Below are 25437 nucleotides of genomic sequence, written 5' to 3' on the forward strand. Positions count from 1 at the left end.
TAAGCAAAACCTCCTATTATAAAATAATCTTTAAACTTTTAAAGATTTACAATAGCTTATACAAAGCCCCTTCCATAGAACCTTACCCTTGCAATGAATGATATGAGCAGGTTGCAGCACCCACCCTTGACCTTGAATAGAGTGGGCGTGGCAACAGCTGAGACCGATAGCAAAATCAATGCGAGTGGAAAAGAGGTACCGTTCTGGGAGCAGTGTGGAAAGTGTCCCGGTGCCCCAACAACGATTCAGCAGATAAGCTTTTGTCCTCACAAACATGTGGCAACAATCCACACCTTCCTCACTGCCCACAACACCACAGGACCGTCCGATATCGAAAAAGAAAGAAAAAGCCTAGGTCAACAGCGAATATCCCTGCTTCCTCTTCTTGCTTATTTATAATACTTGCATGGGTGCATGTTACTCAATGTCATCAGGCCCTCGGCCCATCATCCATTCTTTTGCAGAGATTCCCCGGACCAAGGTACGAATCTCCTCCTTTTAATCTCAAAACTTAACAACACACACATAGTGGAAGATTGTCTTGTAAATGTTTCGTCGTTGCAGCAATCCGTTTAGTCAACTCTTCCTTGTTTTCTGTTTTCCCTTCCTTGTTGGATTTTTTGTGGGTTTCGACTGGAACGCATGAAATGAAACGATGGCGATTCTTAACGGCGTTCTGGAAGTGTTAGAAGGATAAGTAACCCTAGAGCACTGTGAAGCTGAAAGAAGAAAGCACCCCCTGGCTAGATTCTTTTCAGGGAGGCGCTTGGTAACATTAGTTTTCTTGTACGGCAATGGTCGGGCATGAAGAGTCTCGCGAAAAGCATAGATGGGGAGAGAGCAAATTGGTATACATGAGAAAAGGGCACGGCAAGGGGGCTAAAGCAAATCCTGGGTTTGGTGCAGCTAACAATACAACAGCAGGGCAAGCGATAAAGGAGGGCGATAACATGGCGGATGTTAATGGAAAAGGAGGAGAAGGAGCAGGAACAGCAACAGGAGCAAGAGTAGCAGCACCAGCAGCATCAGAATCAGATGGTTCTTCGAGTTTGAGCGGGAAGAATGACGATGTTCCCGAGGAACACATGCCCGAGCATGGTTTTGGCGGACTGCGCAACATGGACATAGAAGCTGCCCATGTAACTATTAAGTTGGATGGGTACTCAAAGCAAGAGATAAGGGAACTTCGCAGAAAATTGACAAGCGAACTGGAGCAGGTGAGGGGTACGTTCAAGAAAGTTGAAGCAAGAGAATTGCAACTGAGGGGTGGCCTGACGGGAGGGAATACTAGCATCAGTGCCTCCCAGTTCTCTGGCAATGATGGTAGAAACAATGGCGGGAAGGAGGTTACTTCCGAAGTAGCTTCTGGTGGGGCAATTACGCCCAAGCAGAGTGCAAGAGAGTCGAAGCCCATGCGACAGTTGAGTTTAGCTCTTGTTGAACACAATCCGGCCACGAGTGATGTGGTCGACAAAGGAAAGCGCACTCCAAAGGCCAATCAGTATTACCGCAATTCAGAGTTTGTTTTAGGAAAAGATAAATTCCCACCTGCAGAGAGTAAGAAATCCAAATCTGGTAGTAAGAAATCTGCACCATCCAAACTATATGATATGTCGTCTCAGAAGTTTCCAAGTGAGGTGTTCAAGCAGTGCAGCTCGCTACTTTCAAAGTTGATGAAGCACAAGCATGGTTGGGTTTTCAATTCCCCTGTTGATGCAAAGGCTCTTGAACTGCATGATTATCACACTATAATTAGAAACCCAATGGACCTCGGAACTGTGAAATCGAAACTGGAGAATAACATGTACGATTCACCCACATCTTTTGCACAAGACATAAGATTGACATTCTCCAATGCTATTACTTATAACCCCGAAGGGCATGATGTGCATATCTTGGCTAAGCAGTTGCTGCAGTTATTCGAGGAGCGATGGAATTGTATTTACGCAGAGCACATTGAAAGCAAGATAAACTCGAGATATGGAAGTATGCAGACACCTGGCGCAAGTTGTAGTGTGAAGAAACTTCCTTTAGCAGACATAAAAAAGAAATTTAGGAAACCAGAAACTGCCGGCGGGCCATCCATTTCGGTGATCAGACCGATAAATTATTCTGCAAGCAGAACTCCAACCGGCAAAAAACCCAAGGCCAAAGATCTCCATAAACGTGCTATGACTTTAGATGAAAAGCAAAAGTTAAGTGCAAACCTTCAAAATTTGCCCGCAGACAGAATGGAGCTTATAGTTCAGATTATAAAGAAAAGGAATCCATCTCTATGTCAGCAAGATGAAGAGATAGAGGTTGACATAGACACTTTTGATACTGAAACTCTTTGGGAACTTGATAGATTTGTAACCAACTTCAAGAAAAGCCTCAGCAAACTTAGGAAAAAAGAACAACTTGCTCAGCAGGCGAAAGTTATCAATGAACTGGCCAGAGACAAGGTGAGCTTCTAATAAAGTTGCATTCATTCAACGTTTTTCCCTATTGATCTCTCTTGTATATTTACTTGCATTTGATATGCTTGACTTGTTTGCAGTGTCCCACCTCCGGGTCTGAGCAGCCAAAGAAAAATGAGAATGGTAAATCTTCACCTTTTGAACTGATAAAGAAATGGTTTGAAAGTTATATGTTCCTTTTTATTACCTTCTGCAAACTTATATTTAAGTTGCATTTTGAATATCCTGAGTAGGAGAGCAAGGCAAACAAGAGATTGAAACAGGAGACAACATGCTGCCACCGAATTGTCCTTCTGTGAAGGTGGAGAAGGATGATGGTTCTGCAAGTAGATCCAGCAGCTCGAGCAGCTCGAGCAGTGATTCTGGCTCTTCTTCTAGTGGTATATATTTCCTGGATTCTCTGTAGATTGCATATTTTGGATATATTTAGAAAATGTGTACACATTTTTCTTTTTTTTTATACAACTCTTATTCCTTTACGTTTTTGTTTCAGTTTTATATATTATTTAGCTTTTGATGAAACATCTATGTAATTTATTGTCTCCCAGCGGGTGGGATTATTACTAACTTATCCTTGTTTTTGTAGACTCAGATTCTGGGAGTTCCTCTGGAAGTGAGTCTAATGCCCATGCTGCAGAGTCACCTATTTTGGGCTCAAATGCACTGTCGGGGATGACATAGACAATATTTTGCCAGAAGCTTAATGGCAAGTCTCTTAATCAGATTAAGTCTTGAAAGAATTTCATTAGATTCCTTAGGAACATGTTTATCGGCTCATATTCTCTGTATGGCTTCATTTATTGGTGATTGCTTGGACACGTCAAAATGTTTTGTTTTCAAGCTTTGTCGTGTTTAAATATAATGTCTCTCTGTGCCTACCGCTTTAGGGCTACTGTGAGTCTGTGCATTATGCGAGAAATGATATACTAAAATCTCTGAAAGATTTCTGATTTCAAGAATATCAGAATACTTAGTAAATTTTTAAGTTAAGATACAATGAATTCATGAGTGCCAGATAAATTTGCCTTCATAACCAATATAGACTTCCACAGGGACTGTGGGTGATGATACTATGAATGGCAATTAATAAATATCTGACTTGTACAATGTTGTATATACAATTATATAGGAGTGATTGTAGACCTGCTGTGATTTATTTAGTATTCTTTTTTTAAGGTTAGATTTGGTTATCAGGGTTGTGGCATGTGAACACAGGGGCAATCCTGTTCAAGAGCTTCTGGTACAAGCTTTTTCTTTAGAGGTAGTATAGACGACCATATTACATCATCTTCATTATATTGACACATCAAAGTAGAAGACTGCTGCTATTACCTTAATTGTCAGACACAGTCTCTCGTGATATTCCTTAATGATTTAGTATTAAATGAAGCTGAATTTGCATGGTCCCTAAACATGACATTCACAACTATGTTAAAATATTTAAATCAACTTCATGCATATGTTGGTTCCTCAAATCCATCACTGTGGACAATTTTGCTCTTAATTATCCTTGAATATGGAAATATTTCTTCATTTATTGTGTAATTTAAGTTCTTCTAGTAATGGATATTTAACTCATCATGGTGGCTAATAAAATATTTTACTCTGCCTTTGCTATCTTTACCCTGAATTTTGATTGGGTCCCTGCCTTCATTCAACTTTACTTTCTGACTTCCATTAAATCTTTGTCCTCTGGTGCAGGCTAATTTGTACTTAATTGGTAATGGCACTCAACAAACTGGAACTATAAACCTGAAGGTGAAAAATGACAATAAATGAGTACTGAAGGGTTTATAAGAAAAACCCATCATCATGTTGAAATCCTGGGGAAAATCTGTTGTTTTTCTTCTGACCTCTTTTTTAGTGGTTTGATCTGGTTTTGACCAGATTATTGACTGAAACAGGTCTGTTTCTGATTGGCATGGTAAAATTGCTGGTTGCTTCTTCCTTGTTTCTGCTTTGATGGACTAGTTCCTGCAAGTCACAATAGAGAGAATGTTGAAATTATGGTCTAAAAGAATGCCATGCCGAGCATGACAATCACCATTATAATGATTTGACATTTTCTGGAGCAAAGCCAATAATGGCACAGTATGATGATGTGTGGCACAGTATGTTGATTTCTGCAAGACTTTGAGTCAAGCCTGAGACAAATCAATTAGGCAGGCTTATCAATAAAGTGGCAGCTGCTATTCACTCGAAGTGTACAAAGCATTAAGATGGTACAGCATCATCCATCTAATTATAGCCAACAATTTTACTTTTAGTGTTGATCATTACCCAAAAATCGCTGCAGTTATCATGTGGGGGATTGTAGATGAGATTGATTAACCAGTAAAATAGAACCCAATTGTGCTAATTATTTGTTATACCCCAACATCAAATAAAGGAAAGATTTGAATACAAGTAATACCCCAACATCAAATAAAGGAAAGATTTGACTACAAGTAATCATGCGTTTGCTTGGGCCATCACAACACCTATGACCAATCAGATTTGCCATTTACCACTTGCCACTACCAGAATGGCTAGCAAACTGGAAATAATAACCTAAAAGCCATCTGCTTATAGCTAACAAATGTTACTTTTGGTGTTGATTTTTTTCTATTAGAGATAAACTTAATTACAGGAGTCCACTGTACCAAAACAGAGGCTGTTCACCGTACAAAACAAAAGAAAACAGCCAATGCCTATGACCAATCAGATTTGCCATTTACCTCTTGCCACTACCAGAATGGCTAGCAAACTGGAAATAACAACCTAAAAGCCATCTGCTTATAGCTAACAAATGTTACTTACGTTGTTGATGATTTTTTTCTATTAGAGATAGAGTATCAACTTAATTACAGGAGTTCACTGTACCAAAACAGAGGCTGTTCACTGTACAAAACAAAAGAAAACAGCCGACTGCACCTCGAGACAAAAAACTAGTTACAAATTATACATAACCATCAGCACAAAGTTCAGAGATTTGTTCAAAATTTCACATACTAGTTCCAGCCATCATTTTGGCTAACCCTGTAATTGGGATTGTCCCAACCATCTCCATAGAAAAACTGCTCCTCCCGAGCACTGCTTCTATCATTTTCATGAGTGTCACCAGTCACTTCTGTAGGACAGTCCTGAATAACTTGAGTACTTGGATTCTGCTGAGCTCCATCTTGCCCCTCATCAGAGTTGGATGGGATCTGTTGGGCAGTATCACTAGGAGGAATGGTGTCCGAATTCATGGGAATAAAATTGGATAGCTGAATGTCCTCTTTGAAGATGAGCATGTTTCCTTCCCTCAGCAGAGCTAGAAATCTCTGCTTTGGAACCTCCAGAATAACCATGACCTGTGACATTATGTGAGAGAGGGTGAGTTTCATATGAAACCCAGTAAGGTCCCGCTGTCTATGCTGAAAGATATCCTCATTCCTTTGCTTCCAAATGATCCACAAAATTTCATTAGTGAGATAAAACCAGAAAAAAAATGAGCTTAGCATCAAACATATGAACAAATCCTGCAAGAATCTCATGCCAAGACAGACCAGGTTTGTGATTCCACTTGATAGGTTGACCAAAGAACATAGACCAAATTTTACAAGCATGAATGCACTCAAAAAAAAGATGCTCAAAAGACTCGAGGCAATTGCACAGGGAACAAAAGATAGGCTGACTGCCCATAGTGGAAAGGAAATGGCCAACAGCAAGCTTCTTTAGAAGCAGCGATTACCTAAAGCAGACTTTATTAGGTTCCACACGAGAATGCCAAAATAAATCTAAGATAAATTGCCATTTACTGCAAGACCAATCATAACCCCAGACTTGATTGATTATGTTAATAATCGTCACATCATAATTCAACAAGTTATAGATTTGCTTGCAAGTAGTATCCTTCAATAGCTTACCATCAGTCCACTTAGTCTGATCAATATACTGTGTAGAAAGACAAACTTTACCAGGAAAAAATTTTACCGACAGCTTTGCAAATTAGGGTGTAAGTCTTCTTATGAGAGTAGGTAATTGATAATTTTTTATTCAAATCATCCCAAGATCCCAATTAGTTTTCCATCAGTACATCCTGTAACAGAGAGATGCCTCTGGCCTTCCGGGCCTTAGCCTAACAACATTGAGTTAAAGCCAAGGGTTTATTATTGAGATTCACCCCCCACCACAAAGACCTATCAATCACAGTGTACCAAGGGTACTTGCCAACAACCTCCCTAGAATCTAAGAAGTGTCTGACCTGGCTCCAAGCCTTCCATAAAGATTGAAAGATAACATACCCAGTCCACTGTTTGTCTTTTTTAATTCTAGCTCTAGAATGTTGTTTCTGACCAGCACTTCCCATGGCTGGTTACCCTCCAAAGCTTTAATGATCCACTTGGCTGCAAAAGCTATGCCCTGGAGTCTAATGTCTTTCATTCCAAGACCTCCCAAGTGTTTGGCAATACAACACCACTCCTATTTAACACAATGCCTTCTTCTATTCCCAACACCATCAGACCACAAAAAAATCCCTTTTTTGCAGCATATTGAATTGATAATTAGCAAACAACCAAGATGAGACAAAGTGCACTGCATGAGAAGAAAGAACATTTTGAACCACTTGAGCTCTACCAGCAAGAGAAAGCATATGAGATTGTCACATAAAAGGGAATGCCAAGGTATCTCACAATCTGGTGAGGGCCTACCCAACCCAATTAGGAGGACAATCCAACCCAATTAGGAGGACAATCATCCTGACCAATAATGGAAGACTTCATTTGAGATAATTTAGACCCAGAGACTTTACAAGAGAGAAGAAGCCTATTAAGCATGTTGTCAAAATTATCTTCCTCAAGCATGATAAACAATGCAATGTCATCAACAGACTGTTCAAGAATCAAATCTTCATCATTAGGGAGTTTAATACCTTTGAGAGGAGGGCCCAACTCATTGGCTTTAAGAATGTAGAGCATAGCATTTTCAGCCAAGACAAAAGAGAGGGTGCAACGAGGCAACCCTGTCTAATGGATCTACCAAGATTAATAGTGTTAGAATATTCCCCATTAACATTATTGATATTAAGATAATATCTTATACTTTCTATAATAGTCAACTACTTGTCTATAGTCCGTCTTTCAGTCTAGATAGGAATGTTTCCTATCCTGTCTCTAGTTTTGTTTCTAATTTCGTCTTCAGTCTATGTTGTTTCTTTTAGAAAAGAAACAACGTCCTTGTAATTCTTTATAAGGAACACATTTGTTCCTCTGTTAATCAATTAATCATCCGGAAATCCGTTAATCTGCCAACTCTTCTTGAATGTTGTAACATGGTATCAGAGCCATTATAAGGAATTTTTCGAAAAATTTATAATTTCTTTTGAAATTATCAGCTAAATTTTTTGAAATTATTTCAAAGGATTTCTCTATAGCTCATCCAGGATTTCTTCTTCTTTGAGAAATTTATCTGTGCACACTTGAGTTTTGGCTAGGGTTTATGAATTTGCAAATCGCATCCATGCAAAACGAAAGTTGTTTTTATCTGCTCATGCTTGCGTCTAGGGTTCTAATCACGATCCTGTTATTATCGTGACTTGTCTTCATTCCTGCCCACACTTGGCATTTTGTTCGTGCCTGCGCTTGGTCTTCATTTCCGCCCGCGCCTGATATCGTTTTTTCTCTACAAATCAAGACGGGAAGTTGCATATTTCCTTTTGTGTTTGCCTGCATCTGCAAATCGCGCCATATCTATCTGTAAACTCGCGATTTTTGGAGGTCATTTTTGGCATTTTTTGTGCAAACGTTTTTTTTTTTTACGACCAACAACTTGGAATCTCGACCATTTGTGGAGTTAAAACTCCAATCTTCAGTGCGGCCTCTGCCTCTAATAGAACTTTGTAACAAAAACGACCATTTTTTCAAGAAATTTGCCATTTTTTTGATCTCCAATCCGACGGCTAGGGTTTTGTTCGAAACCCTAATTTTTGGGGTCGAAAAAATATATTGTTTGCAAATTCTTGTTGGCTTTTTTGAGAGCTCAATTGGGTTGTTGTCCGTTTTTTCTGGGTGCCTCGATTTTTGTGCCTCAATTTTTGAGCCAGCAGATCCAGAAAACGACAGCAGATCCCTTCTAGGTTTTTCGAGCTCTCTTCTGGGTCTTTCGTATTTTTGCCTTGAAGAACGTGCCTTCACAAATTTTCACAGTTTTTCATTGAAAAACGTGCCATGGCATCTCTGACAAATATTCTGCTCGAACATAATTCCAAATTCAATGGTCGCAATTATGGAACCTGGAAGCAGCACATCATCGCAATCTTCGAATATCGAAACACCGATCAACTTGTTCTGGGTGTTAGGTAGCGTCCGACTTCTCTGGGTCCTGATCAAGATACATGGGATCTGAACAATCGAGAGGCAATAATGCTTCTCAAACTATCCGTAGCTGATGACCAGCTTTCTCAGATTCCATCCGGCAAGACAGCTGCCGAAATCTGGACGCATCTAAAAGGTCTTCATGAGACTTTCGACAAGAGCAGAGCCTTCTTTCTGAAAAACACTCTGTTTTCTATTGTCATGGATGAGCGCACCTCGCTCCAGGCACCCCTGAATCGGATTCAGGAAATCCGTGATCAGTTACTTGCCATCGGTCGCAAGATGGAGGAAGAGGATATTGTGGTAATCACTCTTCGGAGTTTACCAAAATCCTATGAGCATTTTATCGAGACTCTCAACATCACATCTACTGGTGTTGATCTAAAGTTCACTGATCTCTGTACCCTGCTGCTTCAGCAAGATCGGTGGAAACAACAGTTTGGTAGCAGCTCCAGTTCCACCTCCACTGAGCAAGCCTTTGCTGCAAAATCCTTTCAAGAGAACATTGGCAACCATCAGTCTTCTCAGCCTTCCCAGCATCGACCTTTTGCTCAATCCTTGGATGGCTCTACGAAGCAAAATGTACAGTGTAATTACTGTCACAAGTTCGGCCATATGAAATTCGAGTGCCGGAAACGTTTGGCTGCCCAAGCAAGGCAAAATGCTTCCCAGCTAACAACACAAGTTGTCGAACTTCTTGATCAAGGCGAAGCTGCATTTTTCGCCTTCTAAATTTGTTTTTGTTTTTCTGGGTTTGTTGATTTTCTCCTCAAAAATCATTTCATGTTGTCTGTAATACGCAAGGTTGCGTGAGATTCTGGGTTTTACCGTTTTTTCCACAAAAACGAAGTTTTGTAATTGCAACTTATTTTGAGTCATAGCACTCTTCTGGCAAAGCTTCTTGGTTTCAACATTCTGTAGATTCAGGGAGGGTCTCAGTTATCACAGAATGTTCCGACATCCGTACGTTGACCATTAAGGGAGGGTATTAAGATAATATCTTATACTTTCTATAATAGTCAACTACTTGTTTGTAGTCCGTCTTTCAGTCTAGATAGGAATGTTTCCTATCCCGTCTCTTTTTTCTTCAGTCCAGATAGGAATGTTTCCTATCCTGTCTCTAGTTTTGTTTCTAATTTCGTCTTCAGTCTACGTTGTTTCTTTTAGAAACAACGTCCTTGTAATTCTTTATAAGGAACACATTTGTTCCTCTGTTAATCAATTAATCATCCGAAAATCTGTTAATCTGCCAACTCTTCTTGAATCTTGTAACAATTGATTGTCGAGGCATCTTTAAATAAGATGTTGACCCAATTGCAAAAAAAAGGAGGGAAGCCCAATGCTTGGAGAACACTGTTCACAAACTACCACTCTATCCCATCATAAGCTTTTTCAAATTCCAAAAGAATCATACTTGCATTTTGACCACTGTCTTTGGCCCACTTCATGGTGGGGAGCTTCCTTACTCTAGAGCTTTCTTGCTCTTCCAAGGCTATTCCTAGCCCACTTAGGGTTGCTATCCCAAACCCTAACCTAGAGAACTCCTTCCCAATCCCCTTTCACTAGGAAACTCTCCCAACAATTTAGTTTTCCATCCTCTCCCTTCAGTTCACCAACTATGCACTATTTGGCCTAGAAGGCCAAAACTTCACCAAGTACACATCAGGTTTGAACCATCATTTTGAGGTTCTTGACCCATTTTCTACCATTTTGCATTATTCTTTCAAGTTTCACACTCATACTCCTCCAATTTGCCTAGTTAGCCCTTGTAGCCCTAGAGCCCCTATTAGCCCTCCTAGAAACAAGGAATGTGCCATAACTCACAAAAACACTTAACAAGGCCACTTGGTGTCTTCAGGACTTAGTTTCCTATTGACCTAGACTTGAAGATTTTTCAGGTCTTAGGCTCCTATGATGACCACAAATGGCTTCTCAAAATTAGGTAAAACCAATATTGGTTGTGTTGCCACTTCTTTCTTCAACCCCTCAAAACTTGCATCTGCTGCCTTGGTCCATGTGAACTTGGTTTTCATGCCCCCCTTGATGGTGTCATTCATGGGTGTACAAATTTCACTAAACCTCCTCACAAATTTCCTATAGAATTGTGCTAGGCCATGAAAACGTCTGACCTCAATAGTAGATCTAGGGGTAGGCAAACTCAAGATTGCCTCCACCTTGTCCTTGCCCATCTTCGGATTCCCTTGGGATACTACAAACCCCAAATACACTAGCTCCTCCTTCATGAACTCACTCTTCTTAGGTTTAGTGTCAGCTTTTTCTCTTGGAGCTTCCTTAACACCAATTCTAGGTGCTTCATATGTTCCTCCTTTGTCTTGCTGAAGATGAGGATATCATCTAAGTATACAACAACAAATACTCCTATGTAGTCTTTCAAGACCTCATTAATGACTCTCATGAAGTTACTTGGTTCATTGGACTCTCATGAAAGTACATGGTTCATTGTTAAGGCCAAATGGCATTACTAACCACTCATAGAGACCCTCAATAGTCTTAAATGCAGACTTCCATTCTTCCCCTTCTTTCATCCTGATATGATAGTATCCACTTTTAAGATCAATTTTGGAGAAGTACCTAGCTCCACCTAGACAATCCATCAAATCCTCTATCTTAGGAATGGGAAATCTGTACCTAATTATGATCCTATTAATTGCTCTAGAATCAATGTACATTCTCCACTTACCTCCCTTTTTTGGGTGCTAGGACAACTGGTACGACACATGGAGTGATGCTCTTCCTAATTAGCCCTTGATCAAGCAACTCTTGAACTTGCCTTGCAATCTCCTTGTTCTGCTCTGGAGTCATCTTGTATGCAGCTTTGTTTGGCAGTGATGCTCTTGGTGTGAAGTCAATTCGATGGCTAATGGCTCTCTTAGGAGGTAATGTTGGTGGTGCTCCATCACAAATTATGACTTTGAACTAATCCAATAAATTTTGCACCTCTGCAGGTATAGTTGTTTGTGAAGTTGTCTTCTCCTCCTTGGGCTTCACCATGATGGCATACCCTACCCCTTCACCTTCCTTCAAATCCTTAAGGAACTCTTTCCCACTCATTAGCAAGGTCTTAGCAGTTGCCTTTTCCACCTTATCTTCCTCCACTATGGACTGTATCCTATATGTGACCCCATCCTTCTTGAAAGAATACTTATTATCTTTCCCATGATGTACTACCTCCCTGTAATACTGCCAAGCCCTTCCTAATAGCAGATGACAAGCATCCATGGGGAGTGCATCACATAGGATCTTATCCTGATATTTGCCAATAGTGATGCCTGCCCAAAGTTGTTCATTTACTAGGATATTCTGCCCTTTGTTCAACCAAGTCACTTTATAAGGACATACATGCGGTATCTTTGTTAAACTAAGATTTTGTACTGCCCCCTTTGACATGACATTGTTAGTAGACCTCGATTCTATGATTACTTTGCATACCTTACCTAGTATTTTGCAAGTAGTCCTAAATAATGCTCTTCTCTGCTTGGGTTCTTCCTTTATTGGTTCTTTCACGAGGATTCTCCTCAACATGAGTTTCTCTCCCTTCTCTACGTCAAGATCCACTTCCCTTGTTTTTTGATGATCCTCTTCTTGGATGTAGGTGATTTTCTTCTCTCCATAGGATGAGGATGATATCTCTGGACATCTGTGGGCAGAATGCCCCAACTTGCCACAGTTACAACACCTCATATTGCTGAAGTGTGAACCTCTGTTGTTGTTCCCATATCTGCCTCTGTCATCATTTTGGATCCTCTTCTCCTACTAGAGCCTCCTCTCTCACTGGTTTCACTGGCCTGCTCATTCCACTTAGACTACCCATAGCTTTTCTGCTCATTAGTCCTCCCACTAGAGCCTCCTCTTGAGCCACCTCTGAAATCCTTGCCTCTGCCCCTGTTCTTGGAACTTGAGTCCCCTTTCGTCCTCAGTTTATCTTCCACTTTTCTAGCCATTTGAAAATAACTTTGCAATGTGGTAAGACTAAACAAACTCAACTCATCTTGGATAGACCACTTAAGGACATTTAGGTATCTGGCCACCTTGATGCTCTCTGCCTATTGTACCTTTGATCTCAGGGCCAATTTCTGAAACTCCTCAGTATAGGAAGCCACATCAACATCCTTTTGTTTGAGATTCTGTCTCTGCTTGTGAATCTGATTCTCATAGTCTTCTAGCAGATAGGTCTCTTTTATCTTTGCCACCAAAGCCTTCCAATTAGCTATAGGTTTATTCCCTTCACTCTCTTTCCTCTTGCACAAACTTCCACCTTGTCAATGCTTGACCTTTCAATTTGGATTTTGCAAATTTCTCCTTTTTGAGCCTCTGTTGTCCCTTCACACTCGAAGTAGTTCTCAATGCTCTCAAGCCATTCTAGGACCACCTCTGCATCCATCTTACCATGGAAAAGTGAAGACTTTTTCTAGGCTCTTTCCTCCAAAGGCCTTGAGGGCTTTGAGGAATGGTTCTTGTTCACCAAGTGGAGGATTTGGTTCAGGTATCTCATCCTCCAAACTCACCTTCTCTTTACCCTTGCCAAAGTCTACCTTTGCCAAAGTCTTCATCTTCCTTAGCTTAGGCTGCATCTTCCTTCTCCTTTATCTTATCTTTCATCTCCTCTATGGCCTCATCAAGGACCCTGGTTTTCTCTTCTATGAGCTTCTTTTGCTCATCTACCTCCTTTGCCAACTTTGCATTGGTAACCATCTTTGAAGATCCACTTGACTCAGTGGAATACAACATACCACCACAAGCCACAATCTTATTGCTCTGATACTGCTTTAGTGGGGAGCTTCCTTACTCTAGAGCTTTCTTGCTCTTCCAAGGCTATTCCTAGCCCACTTAGGATTGCTATCCCAAACTCCAACCTAGAGAGGACTTCTTCCCAATCCCCTTTCACTAGGAAACTCTTCCAACAATTTAGTTTTCCATCCTCTCCCTTTAGTTCACCAACTATGCACTATTTGGCCTAGAATGCCAAAACTTCACCAAGCACACATAAAGGGCCAAAATCGAGTTTGAACCATGATTTTGAGGTTCTTGACCCATTTCCTACCATTCTGCATCATTCTTTCAAATTTCACACTCATACTCCTCCAATTTGCCTAGTTAGCCCTTGTAGCCCTAAAGCCCCTATTAGCCCTCCTAGAAACAAGGAATAAAAACACTTAACAAGGTCACCTGGTGTCTTCAGGACTTAGTTTCCTATTGACCTAGACTTGAAGTTTTTTCAGGTCTTAGGCTTCTGTGATGACTGTACAATACAGCTTCAGAAAACCCTCAGTTTAAGGGTTTCAAAGTCAATGACCAAGAATCCTTCACCACTGGCTTCAAACTCCATTTCCAACCTCCTCCTTTGAGTTATATGAACCCTTGACATTCTACTCCGTCATTGCCAAATCAAGATTGGATTGTGCCAATCCACTGTTCCTCTTAGAATTCCAATTCAAACTTTCATTGCAACTTGCCAAGCTTACATTGCTTGCCTAGGGCTTGCTTGAAAAATTAACTTCCTGGCTTGCGCAAACCCCAAAATTGATATGTACACTATTTACAAAGGATATTGCTTGGTTACCAAGAGTCATGGTGTTTTGACCAAGGAAACTCAAGCTATAGCCATTTTCATGCTGTCAATGCAAAATTGGACGACAGTAACACCAAAACTAATAAATTTTTTAAACCCTAACAAATGAAAGCTTGAAACCAAAAGAAATATGCACAGATTCAAAACATGACTCCAAGACTCTATTCCATCCAGAACAACAAGTTATTCAATCCAATTCCTCTATTCAATCCTCCAAAACCACACAAAATTGCTCTATTACAAGTATTGTCCGTACATCCAACTATCCAACCCTTGGAAATGAGTTGAAGAAGGTTTAAATAGACTTCTTCCTCCATTCTGGCCTTCAGTTCGAAACATAACTACCTAAGTAGTTTGTTCTTCCAAAACTGCAGAAAAAGTTGTCAAGCAATTTTTGCAAAGTTGTCAATGCAACTTTTTGACAACTTTTGCAATTTTGCACATTGGGCCTTCAAACTTGGCCAGTATGTTACCAAACCTCCTAAGATGACCCTTAGTACATCTAAGGACCACCCTTAGACCCTTCTTGCCCCCTTTGGAGGCATTTACCACATTTTGCCTTTTAGAGCAATTTTCAAGCAATTTTGCCTAATAGGACCTAATTGTCAAAACTTGACTCACATTCCAAAACTAAATTCCACAACTTCGCTTTTGGTGTTGATGATTACCCTAGAGTCTCTGCAATTATCATGTGGAGGATTGTTAAGGAGGTTGATTACCCAGTAAAATAGAACCTGATTCTGCTAATTATTTGGTATACCCCAGCATCAAAAGAAGGAAACATTTGAATACAAGTAATCACACGTTTGCTTGGGCCACCACAATGCCTATGACCAATCAGGTTTGCCGTTTGCCACTACCAGAATGGCTAGCAAATTAGCTGAGTGGTGAAAGTAATAACCAATGATTTTGTAGTTACCCTACCAGGAATTTGGCTCATATACTTGCAATACTTAGGATTTTCAACTTACTGACAAGTGACATGTCATCAAACACTTGCATACACCTAATATGCAAAATTATTTATTGCTGACAATCACAAGAGATGCAACTAAAATGCTTATTCATATAATCATTTAACCATGTCCATGTCTAAAGATTTTAGAAAGGCATTTTGTCAAAGAGATTGCATTCATCACTGTTTTGGCGTGGTATTATGAACAGTTATCACAGAATAAAATTTCACTTTTCTAAAAGCTATTAGCAACTTTCCTTAACAAAATCATTAAGAAATGTGCACTAGTTACCATCTAATATGTGTATGTGGTGTGTACACACATATATCTCTGCTGCAACTAATAATGCAGTAAGAAACACCAAACAAGAATGCAAATATAATATTGCTGATCTCATCTCGATGATGAAATACAGATCAATCAACTACCTTTTAATGCTCACGTCCCTTCCGTCACTTCTGATGTTACTCTACTTAATGGTATGACCTTTGAAAATGGTAGGGCATTAATGTTAATGTTGTGACTCTCTTAAGAATGTTGTGCTGGCTGTTTTAAGCCAATGGAAGACTGTGGTAAGATTGGAAAGGCTTTTATAGCTTTCTACATATGCAATTACTTCCTTTGGCTAATATACAAGGTGTACGACCCTCTCATGTACTATAAATACATATAATTTTTAGCTCATTCGTACTAGAAATGGTATGGCTGGTGCAAAATCCAGTTATCACAAAATACATTTTATGTTCAACTCATTCACTTATAAATGGTACTTATAATTTTTGTTTCCACTGCACATACCACATGGGAACTTTTGATCTGCTTTTCTATACACAACACATGCAAATTTGTGATTTACTTGCAACTCTTCTTTAAATTCGTTGCCTGCAAACCTTTGAAATCCCTTATAGATAAATCAATTTATACCAAACTTTTTACTCTGCAAAAGTGAAGACCAAATGTGAACTCTGGGTGAGTTCACCTTTGAAATCCTTTATAGGTAAATCAATTTATGCCAAACTCTTTACTCTGCAAAAGTTAAGACCAAATGTGAACTCTGGGTGAGTTCACCTCTGAATCCTTTCTGCACACACAGACTTTGAATGAATCACAAAGAATTGGGTAGGGGGGAATCTTTTACCATTAAAGACAATCTTACCTTAGGATTTCGTCTAAGGCAAGAAGGTGAACACTGTTGAAGCTCATGGAGAAAATAAGTAAAATGAATTATTCCAATGGGCTTCTTCTCCACCTTCCCTTTAATAAGCACTTTAAAATTTTTCTGGAAAGCTAAGTTACCAGATTCTCTCCCGGACCTTGGAATTCTTTGTTTAATTCTCTCGAAAGTCTGGTCCTTGTCAGATTCTGTCAAAAGTATGCCACAGGGTGAATTTTGCTGGGAATTCTCTCTGAAGAATCCTGACAGAATTCAGAAGACTTTTGGGCGACTTTGGTTTCCAGCATAGGTACCCAGACAGAATTTCTGAGAATTTGGTCAAAAAATACCCTTAACTTACTTTTCCAAAAAGTTTTTAGTGCCAACCAAATTAGACTAAAAGCACATGATTAGAGTCAAATTACTAATGATATTTTATTTGAATTAAAAGCTACGAAGAAATAGGATGTAAAAAAGTACCACACATCTATTATGGAATGTATGTCATACACCATAAATCATGCATTTAGGCTTAACATGTATAGAAAACTATGGAATGTATGTGATACACCATAAACATTTAAATAGCAGCTTGAGGAGCTGCACCCATATATTGATATCAAAAAGTTCTACATTGCCACTTTGCCATCTATAGCCTATTCATTTTAAGATTTTCACAGATCAGAGAACACCCTGCTCACATATCACTTGAATATTAGCATATTGCCAAAATCTAGTGCTAACATCCTAATCCTATACAGTGTCCGATGGCAACAAAATGGAGACAAATTGTTACTGGAAATTAGCATTTCCTCCAAACCCCTAAACTACTGACAACCTTGCAACAGTAGATCTAAAAACACAGAAGACAAACCAGAGAGAAAACCCTAATTCTAGTTTAGATTTGGTGTTAATTGGGCAGTTGGGACTGCATTCCGCTTGGTCCTCCTTTTCAGTCTTTTCCTGAAGTCCCCCACCTTAACATTTCACCCCCTTTGTAATCTTTGGTCCAGAGTCTCCCTCCTCTTATCATCTTTCACCAATCCCTCAACTTTCATATACACTTGCATCCAACCTTTGCCTCCAGAAGCAGCAAGCCCCAGTAATTTCTTTAAAAGGGCAAAATTGTTGCAAATTGTCTTCTTTCTGTCCTGAAATGTATAAGACTCCAGTGAAGAAATTAGGGGCATTTTCTTCACCTCCCTGTCTTTATGCTTCTCCACACAATAATCATATGGGGATGGAATAAACCTATATTTGTCCTCGTTGGCAGTAAATCAGCTAATACACCTGGAAACTTGTGCCTAAATTACCTTCTGGCACAACATCTTTGCCAGAAGGTAATTTAGGCAAGCTCCACCTCAAGCAAGCTTGCAAGGAACAGAGCAGAAATATCACTCTTCACTCGATTACCTTTGCTTGGCCTTCAAAATTTAATCATCTAGAATAGCTTGGACAACACTCCTTACGAGTGTATGCCCCAAAAGAAATACCTTTTTCAGCCACTTCTACAAAATCTCGCATAAAATAGACATCTGATGCTTTTTAGAGATCAAACAAGCTGGGGTGTACATTATGGACTTATATTTGACTATGCTCATAGTAGTAGTTGTGATTCATTATCCATTGTCCCAACGGATTAATAGCCACTTCCAACCTGTCCTTGTCCTTTATATGCATATTTCTTAATCTGCCTTTTCTTAATATGCGTATTTCTTAATCTGCCCAAGTAAAGCCAATTTAGATTCCAACTCGCCAGGAAAGTTAAAAAGTAGGTCAAATTCGATTGGCATTCGACCACGGTCCTGTGTTGCGACTTGGCAATGAATTACTCTGACAGAAAATGAATTTGGGCCATTCTCTGTGTCGGTTTTGTCTTCATTACAAATTTTTAATATTGCTTTTTTGTCATTCATGAAACACGACACGCGGCACTTGTATTCTGATTTCTGAATGATACATGGCACTTGTTCTCAATGATACACAGATTTGCATTCAAGTCACGATAGACGGTATTCACAAAATGCCCAAAACAAACCCAACCCAACCTCATTTTTTTTTGGACGAATTTCGAACCCAAATGTCGAACTGGCAACTTAGATTCCAACCATATAATAAGATAAATATATTATCACAATATTTATACAATCAGTTGATATATTATATATTATTCTAATATAGACCAGATACATATTATAATATATATCTAATGTATAAATATATCTACGAATGTAAATACCAAACCTTATGAATGGATCAAACTGGCGAGTGGGGTTTTTGCCTATTTCATTTTGATTCACAGGCTATATAATATTCGAGTCGGCAATTGTTTCATTCAATTTTATTTAACTTCTCTCTTGTAATTTCAAATCTCATTAAGCACAGAGTATTCTGGAACTGCAGAAACAGGATCATGGATTTTAAACATAGGGCAGCCAAGGATCACTGTATTAAGAGGTGTCTTAGTGCTTCCATCCCATGTGGACTTGGCTCACATGGAATTAAATCACCAACGTCGACTTGGCCAAAACTCAGACATAACGATCTCCTGGCTGGCTGGGAATGGCTTCCGGCCAGCTTCCTCTCGCATCATCTCCAGTCTCCGCTTCTGCCTCTGGGGCTACTGCTGATGAATCGGTATCCGGGCTTTAAATTAGTGTTGATTCCTAGAGATACTTTGATATTACTTGCAAGACGCTATCTATAATATGTATCATAGTTGACAGGTTTACTTGAATCCCAATTGCCAGTACTGTTTGAAGGGAATTGTTTGTAGAGAGATAAATCAAAACTCCAAGAAAAAGATGATACAAATAATTTCATTGACATAACCATGCCTCGACCTGCTACACAATGAAAATCTCTGCTGCAAATTGCAATTTAAGTTGCCATCAAGAGAGTCCCTTGTCAATCAAAACAATAGTGTAAAAGATATAATAATATGAGTTTATTTCCAATATTTTATAATAATTCATTATATTTACATGGTGGAAGAATGCAATTCAGATTCAGATCTGCTGTGTCAGCTAAATATTACTTTTAAAAATCATTTTATACATCTCCTCTTCATTAAAGAGCAAAGGTTTGTGTTCGTATTGTCTTCAGCTCAGCTTTATAAGAATCACAACCATAATCTTTTTTTTTCTTTCAGTAAAAGTCACAAACAGTTTCTTCCTCAACATATTTGTGCAATCTATTTCCACGGAATCTTCTTGTAGGTGACTGGTGTTTGTTGGAAGGGTGGGATAAGAGAACAGCTGAATTTTTTTAATCCTTATATTTGTTAAGTGTCGTTATTCTTAATTCTCAGAAATATGACTTGAAATCATTGTATTGCTATCATAGTTAGATGTTGACAAAGGATATTAGAAAGACATTCAAACTACCATTGCTCAAGTTTCAGAATTCCTAGATGAACAAATTACTAATTTGTTGAAGGTGTACTCATGACTTATCAGCAGATGCTAAATACTGTTGCAAATGCTGGGGCTTTAATTGGTGATTGCGTATGATCAATAAAAGTTCACACTAGACAACCTTTTCATAAGCCTACAAATTCTTTAATTAACACCTTGTACATCAATGGAGGATTGGAGGGTTATTTTACACTTGCCAAGAGATGCCAAGGAATGTTCAGAATGTCTGACCCTTCATGGGGTTTGGTGATGCATCAACAAACATTTTCTGGAGACATTGTTGATTATGATACAAGTGCTGACTATCTTCTTATTTTCTTTCAATGAATATATTATCTAGTCATTCTTGGAGCTGAAAATGAGTTTTCCTTAAAAAAGCCCATCCCATTCACTCAAGCTTCTGCGATGGAACATTTCCACATAAAGAACAATTATAGCTTGCTTCTAGGTTTTGAATAGGAATGCTTTAGTATAATCTCGAATGATATTCACATTTACATTTTTCCCCATACAATCCTCTTTTCAGGTTTACAAAGAATGATGGCTTCAAATGAACCTATAGAGTCCCTATGTGGACTGAGGATTGATGTTTGTTGTTTCTTTGCCACAGGTTAATTCAGGATTGATGTTTGATGCTTCTTTGCACATATATAAGTAGCAGAATATTTATCCAAGGGAAGTTTCATGCCAAAATACATAATTGAAGACTTCTATTTTGGAGAAATACATCTTCTGTCAGTCCACAGAACATTAAATTACATCAATATAATAGCAGGCATGAGAGGGTAGTGTCAGCTTAAGAATGTGAGAAAAGATAACATTTATTGCTGTGCCTTGGTGTGCAAGCACTTGACTCTTTTATGGATGTTCTTGAACTTGACTTCAACCATGTTGTATTATCTTGATGGATGTTGATGTTTACTTTGTTTTCTGTCCAAGCCTCTGTTCAAGCATATCAGGAATGATGGTAGCAAAAGAACTTAGAGTCCCTGTATGGATGCAGGACTCATGTTGGTCGATTCTTTTGCTGTCTTTTTAAGTATTAGAATGTTAAGTCTTGGGAATTTTTTTTTCTAAAATGCATGTTTTGGTGCCATATTCCTATTCGGATATGGCACCGTTGCTATCTCTGTTAAGCATGCCCCTACTAGAGTTAAGTCTTAAACCATAATAAACCATAAACGGGGTGGGGCTCCCTAGTATCCATAGGGTGGTCAGCTAGCCCCACTCCCCTTTTAAATGGTTACACATTCTATTGGTCCTGTTCCCCTTTTAAATGGTTACACGTTCTATTGGTCCTGCTTCCCTTTTAGAAAGGTGTGTGATGTTATGGTTTACTAAGTACTTTCTTCCATAGAATTAGGCCCATGTCAGTTATATAAGTAGGGGCCATCTTGATTGGGTCAGGGCAAGTTCTTGGGGGTTGCCCGAGCCAATTCAAATTGTTCTTGTGCACCAAACAGTACTTGCATGATATGCCTATCATCAAACAAGCTGGCTGGGCCCCAGAAGACATATGAGGGAAGTCTCTTTCTAAAAAGTGAGAAAATATATTATTTGCTCTTGTGCCTCACGGTGCTAAGAGCTCGTCCTTTTTATGGATATGGTCTAAATTGACTCAACCAATTAAACCGATTTTGCTTCGAGAAGCTCAAATTCTGTAGCATGAGGATCCTGAATAGTAGCCTTAGACAAAGCTTTTATGAGAATACATAAGCAGCCAGCTTTGAAATGCACCCGTATTTTAGAAAATGCTGGACTGCTCCCATTACACATCCTTTTAGTAGACTTTACTAGCTCCCAAGGATAATTTCTGTATCAGCTATATCACAGTGCCACGGAAGATCAGAACCCACATTAGTGGAGAATCTTTAGAGTGATCATGAGAAATTGTCCAAATTATCACCATTATGGCCCTGCTAGCCTTATATTTCTTCTGAACTGAATATCTGCATGCCTATTCAAGGCCTTCTCTGACAGTTGCAAGATTATCAAAAATCAATCTGTGGTTAATGAAATCAGTTTGTCCCTGACAATCCAGTTAGATGGCAATTTAGTTGTCCTGACCACATCTTTTAGATTTTATAGAGACATTAGGCCAAGTAATTAGTTGTCATCCTCCTACCGACTCTGTTGCTCTGTTGTAGCATCTTTGGTAATATGTTTTGGAAGACAGGCATTTGCTTCATATTTCCAACTCCATTAGACTTCATGAACATTGGTAAACAGTTGGACTAATCACACTGCACATTAAACTTCTATTAGAAGACTAATTTGATCAACCCCATTTGCAGGGTCACACAAAGTTAAGTCCCACTTTGCTGAAGATTCTTTGAAACTGATTGTGAAAGATGACCGAAATTTGGACCTCTTTCTTGTGAAGAATTCTTCTAACATCTCAGACAACTAAGTTTGCTCTGATTTCTATGTATTTCTGTGTACTAGATCCACAACTTTTTAGCTGCAACCCGTTTATGGTTTCATCCGTACACTGCACATGCCCCTTAATTCCAGTTGGCATTACTCTGTTTCCCTTAGTAACTCATTTCTGCACCTTTTCTCAATTCCTTCTAAAGCATTTGCAAGATACTCAATAATCAACTGACCTTTTACCATAACTTGTCTGCTCCTTCTTGACTGTTGATCCATTTGTTTAATTAATCCTTCTCTCAATGCCTATTGCTTAAAACTAGTTGAAAATGTTGAGGATGTGAACACGGTGCCAATCTCCCTACGAACTCAATTTGGCATCATTAGGGATAAACTTTATACTTGACTTCTGATTGGCTTTGAGCATATTCTGAAAAAAAGTATGATATCGCTGTATTCTTGTAAAATTCAGCAAGAAGATGGAGGCAGTCGGGCTGCTGCCCAATAGCAGCTTCAAATTTCCCTAGCTGAGTTTTGTTGAAGGTGGTTCTGATTTATGGATGGATACTGGATTCACACATTATTCTCAGGAATAGTTTCGAAGGTCTCTCTGTGTTAATAACTACAATTATCTTATATGCATGTTTTCTTCTGATATACTGGAAATAGATCTTACAAAGTTACATCCTTATCATCATCAAGTTTCCCCCCATTTACCTTGTATTCCTCATAAGTCAGGTTACTGTATTTGTTACTGTATCTGTCCTCAAGTATTTCTCCCCTTTACCTTGTATTCCTCAGAAAATCATGTTTGTAATTGCCATCTTTTGATGCAATTCACTGGAAGGTTCAGATTTTAATATTTTATCCATTGTCTATCTTACTTAATCAGAGGAGGACCAGAGTTGCTTTTCTTTTCTTAATCGATCGATCATCTTGCTTCCTACTCTTGCTGAATGTTTATCTCCCCTGGAGTTCCAAACCTCTGTCACCTACTGGAGGAGACACAATATGCCAAATTCTATCAGTATCTCTTCTACACTTTTCTAACTTGAGAGACAGACAGTTTTCTCTTTTCAGCTATTGAATTTTTGTTTCCTTCGGTGAGATGGGATGTAGTAGTAAATACTTAGAATTTGAATGGTTTTTAACTTTTCAAACATTTATTCCGAACAATGTCATAGGCATTACATCAGCTAAAGTAGAGATCCTAGTTTTGTTTTGTGTTCCTGTGAATCATAGAAATGCTCATTTTGCAACATTTTGCCTTGTGATTCGTCTGACCATCTTTGCCTTCGTTATTTGCAGTGACAGCTAATTGATTGAATTATATTTATTATAATTCTATATGAATGTGCATCTTGACACAAGCTCATAATCTATTTTACTTTAGTGTACTGTGTACCATACAATAATTCAGTTTTTTAATTGGAAAGCTGCATACTCCACTGATATTATTGTTCTGTTCACTTTATGATAAAGAATATTTTTTGTTGTTTTTGGTCGGCAGGTGTCTTTGTGCTTGATATGAAAGATTGTTTTTGGGCTTTATGTCACCGGCACTCATTGTGTCACAGGATTCAATTTAGGCATGCCATTAAGTGTGATCACTTTGGGCTGGTATAGATAAGCAGGAAGAACTATATATTTCTATCAAGATTCGTCAGGTAATGAAGTCTTGGATGTCTTTGTCACCTTTAGGAGATGATAAAAAATCACCTGTATATTTTTAAAAGACATCCATATATGGGTTGAAAGAAAGACAATTGCTGCAATCAAGAAAGACAATCATCTTAAAGCAATTTCTCACTACGGGTGCTATTTGTCTATCATGGCCACAGGATAAGAAGTGCTCAAATGTTCTACACTTCAGCCTTTTCACATGCCATTGATAAAACACCAAGAAAAAGGTTGAGAATTCCGTGACCTCCTTGTTCTGTTCTTACTGAACGAACAGATTTGAGCCATATTCTGTACTATTAATTATTGATTGAATGGATGTATTATATGATCTCTTTTTAAGTTCTGATGCCCTGAATTTCTTCGAAAAAATTGAGTTGTAAAATTATACTTGAATTGTTGTCAAATGCTCTCTTACCATGAAGTCAGTGTTTCGTAGCTTGTTACAGGTGTAAAATCAGCCGATATGCAATATGTAGTCTAGTTCAAATAAGCATATACTGTTGACAGCCAGTTTCTTTTTAACAAACCTTAGAAGGTTTTGGTAATTAGGATCCTTTGGTATTATGAATATTTAATCACAAAGTACGGCTTCAAGGACTTTAGTATCTCTTGTTTGCTAGTGGATTAGTGGCATTCTTTTAAATGAGTTGCATACGGCGGAACACTCCAGTGCACTAAATGGAGCAAATGTTAGAGCATAATGGATTCACGGAGAATTCCCTACTTGCACTAAGAAAAATTGTGTACCGTGATGTGGTGGTTTTTTGTTACTTGTACAGCCGATATTTGGAGTTACAACAGCCTGCCTACTGCATAATTGGAAACTCATCGTACATTTGTCACTGATCGGTATTGATAAGGCTGGGTTTGTCAAACTTTCCTCTATCGACATGTATATTGATGTCTTCATTGGACCTTGCTATGAAGTACGTACCAATATAACATGAAAAAATTGTGATAGTTCTTAATTCCTTATTTTTCATCAAAAAGGGTGCATGGTTTTTGCATTAGTTAGTTTCCTGTTTCTCTCACTTTGTGTCCTGGAATAATATTAGTTTCCTGTTTCTCTCACTTTGTGTACTGGAATAATATAATTACCATTCGCAGATTGCCCTTACAAAATGTACGATAATCGTAATTCCTTATTTGTCGCTGAAAATGGTGCATGGTTTTTTAAATTGTTAGTTAACGTACAGACTCCTGTCACTCGTTGTGTACTCTAATAATATAATACTATCTTTAGATTGCCTCACAAAATGTTTAAAACTTTACATATTGTGTTGTAACGAAATAAAAGAACTCTGCATTCTTATCTAGGCTTAATAAATGCAAATAAGCAAATCATAAATAAACTACTTTGGATAACAGCATTGGATTTAGACGCGCGCCTGATTAACACTTGACATTACTAAAGTGACGAATAAATGTGAACCTTGTTTGAGCGGAGATCGAGCTCAGTGCTCACTAGACAA

General features: G+C 38.7%; 1 protein-coding gene across 2 annotated transcripts; it reads left to right on the forward strand.

Moving 5' to 3' along the window:
* Positions 1-423: 423 nt before the first annotated feature.
* LOC149573019 (transcription factor GTE4-like) lies at positions 424-24304 on the forward strand. Of its 2 annotated transcripts, XR_016360006.1 has the most exons (6): positions 424-2444; positions 2540-2582; positions 2693-2839; positions 3046-3165; positions 23793-23949; positions 24124-24304. XR_016360006.1 is itself a non-coding variant. In XM_089814167.1 (5 exons), exons 1-4 carry the CDS (start codon positions 795-797, stop codon positions 3138-3140), a joined length of 1935 nt encoding a protein of 644 aa, XP_089670293.1. In that variant the 5' UTR covers positions 424-794; the 3' UTR covers positions 3141-3165; positions 23793-24304. The 2 variants fall into 2 exon arrangements, 1 of the variants encoding a protein (XP_089670293.1); XM_089814167.1 differs by having other exon boundaries at positions 23793-24304.
* Positions 24305-25437: the final 1133 nt, after the last annotated feature.

Source organism: Cupressus sempervirens, chromosome 2, assembly GCF_028749045.1.
Source record: "Cupressus sempervirens isolate cs-2001-9-10 chromosome 2, ASM2874904v1, whole genome shotgun sequence".
Lineage (NCBI taxonomy): Eukaryota > Viridiplantae > Streptophyta > Pinopsida > Cupressales > Cupressaceae > Cupressus > Cupressus sempervirens.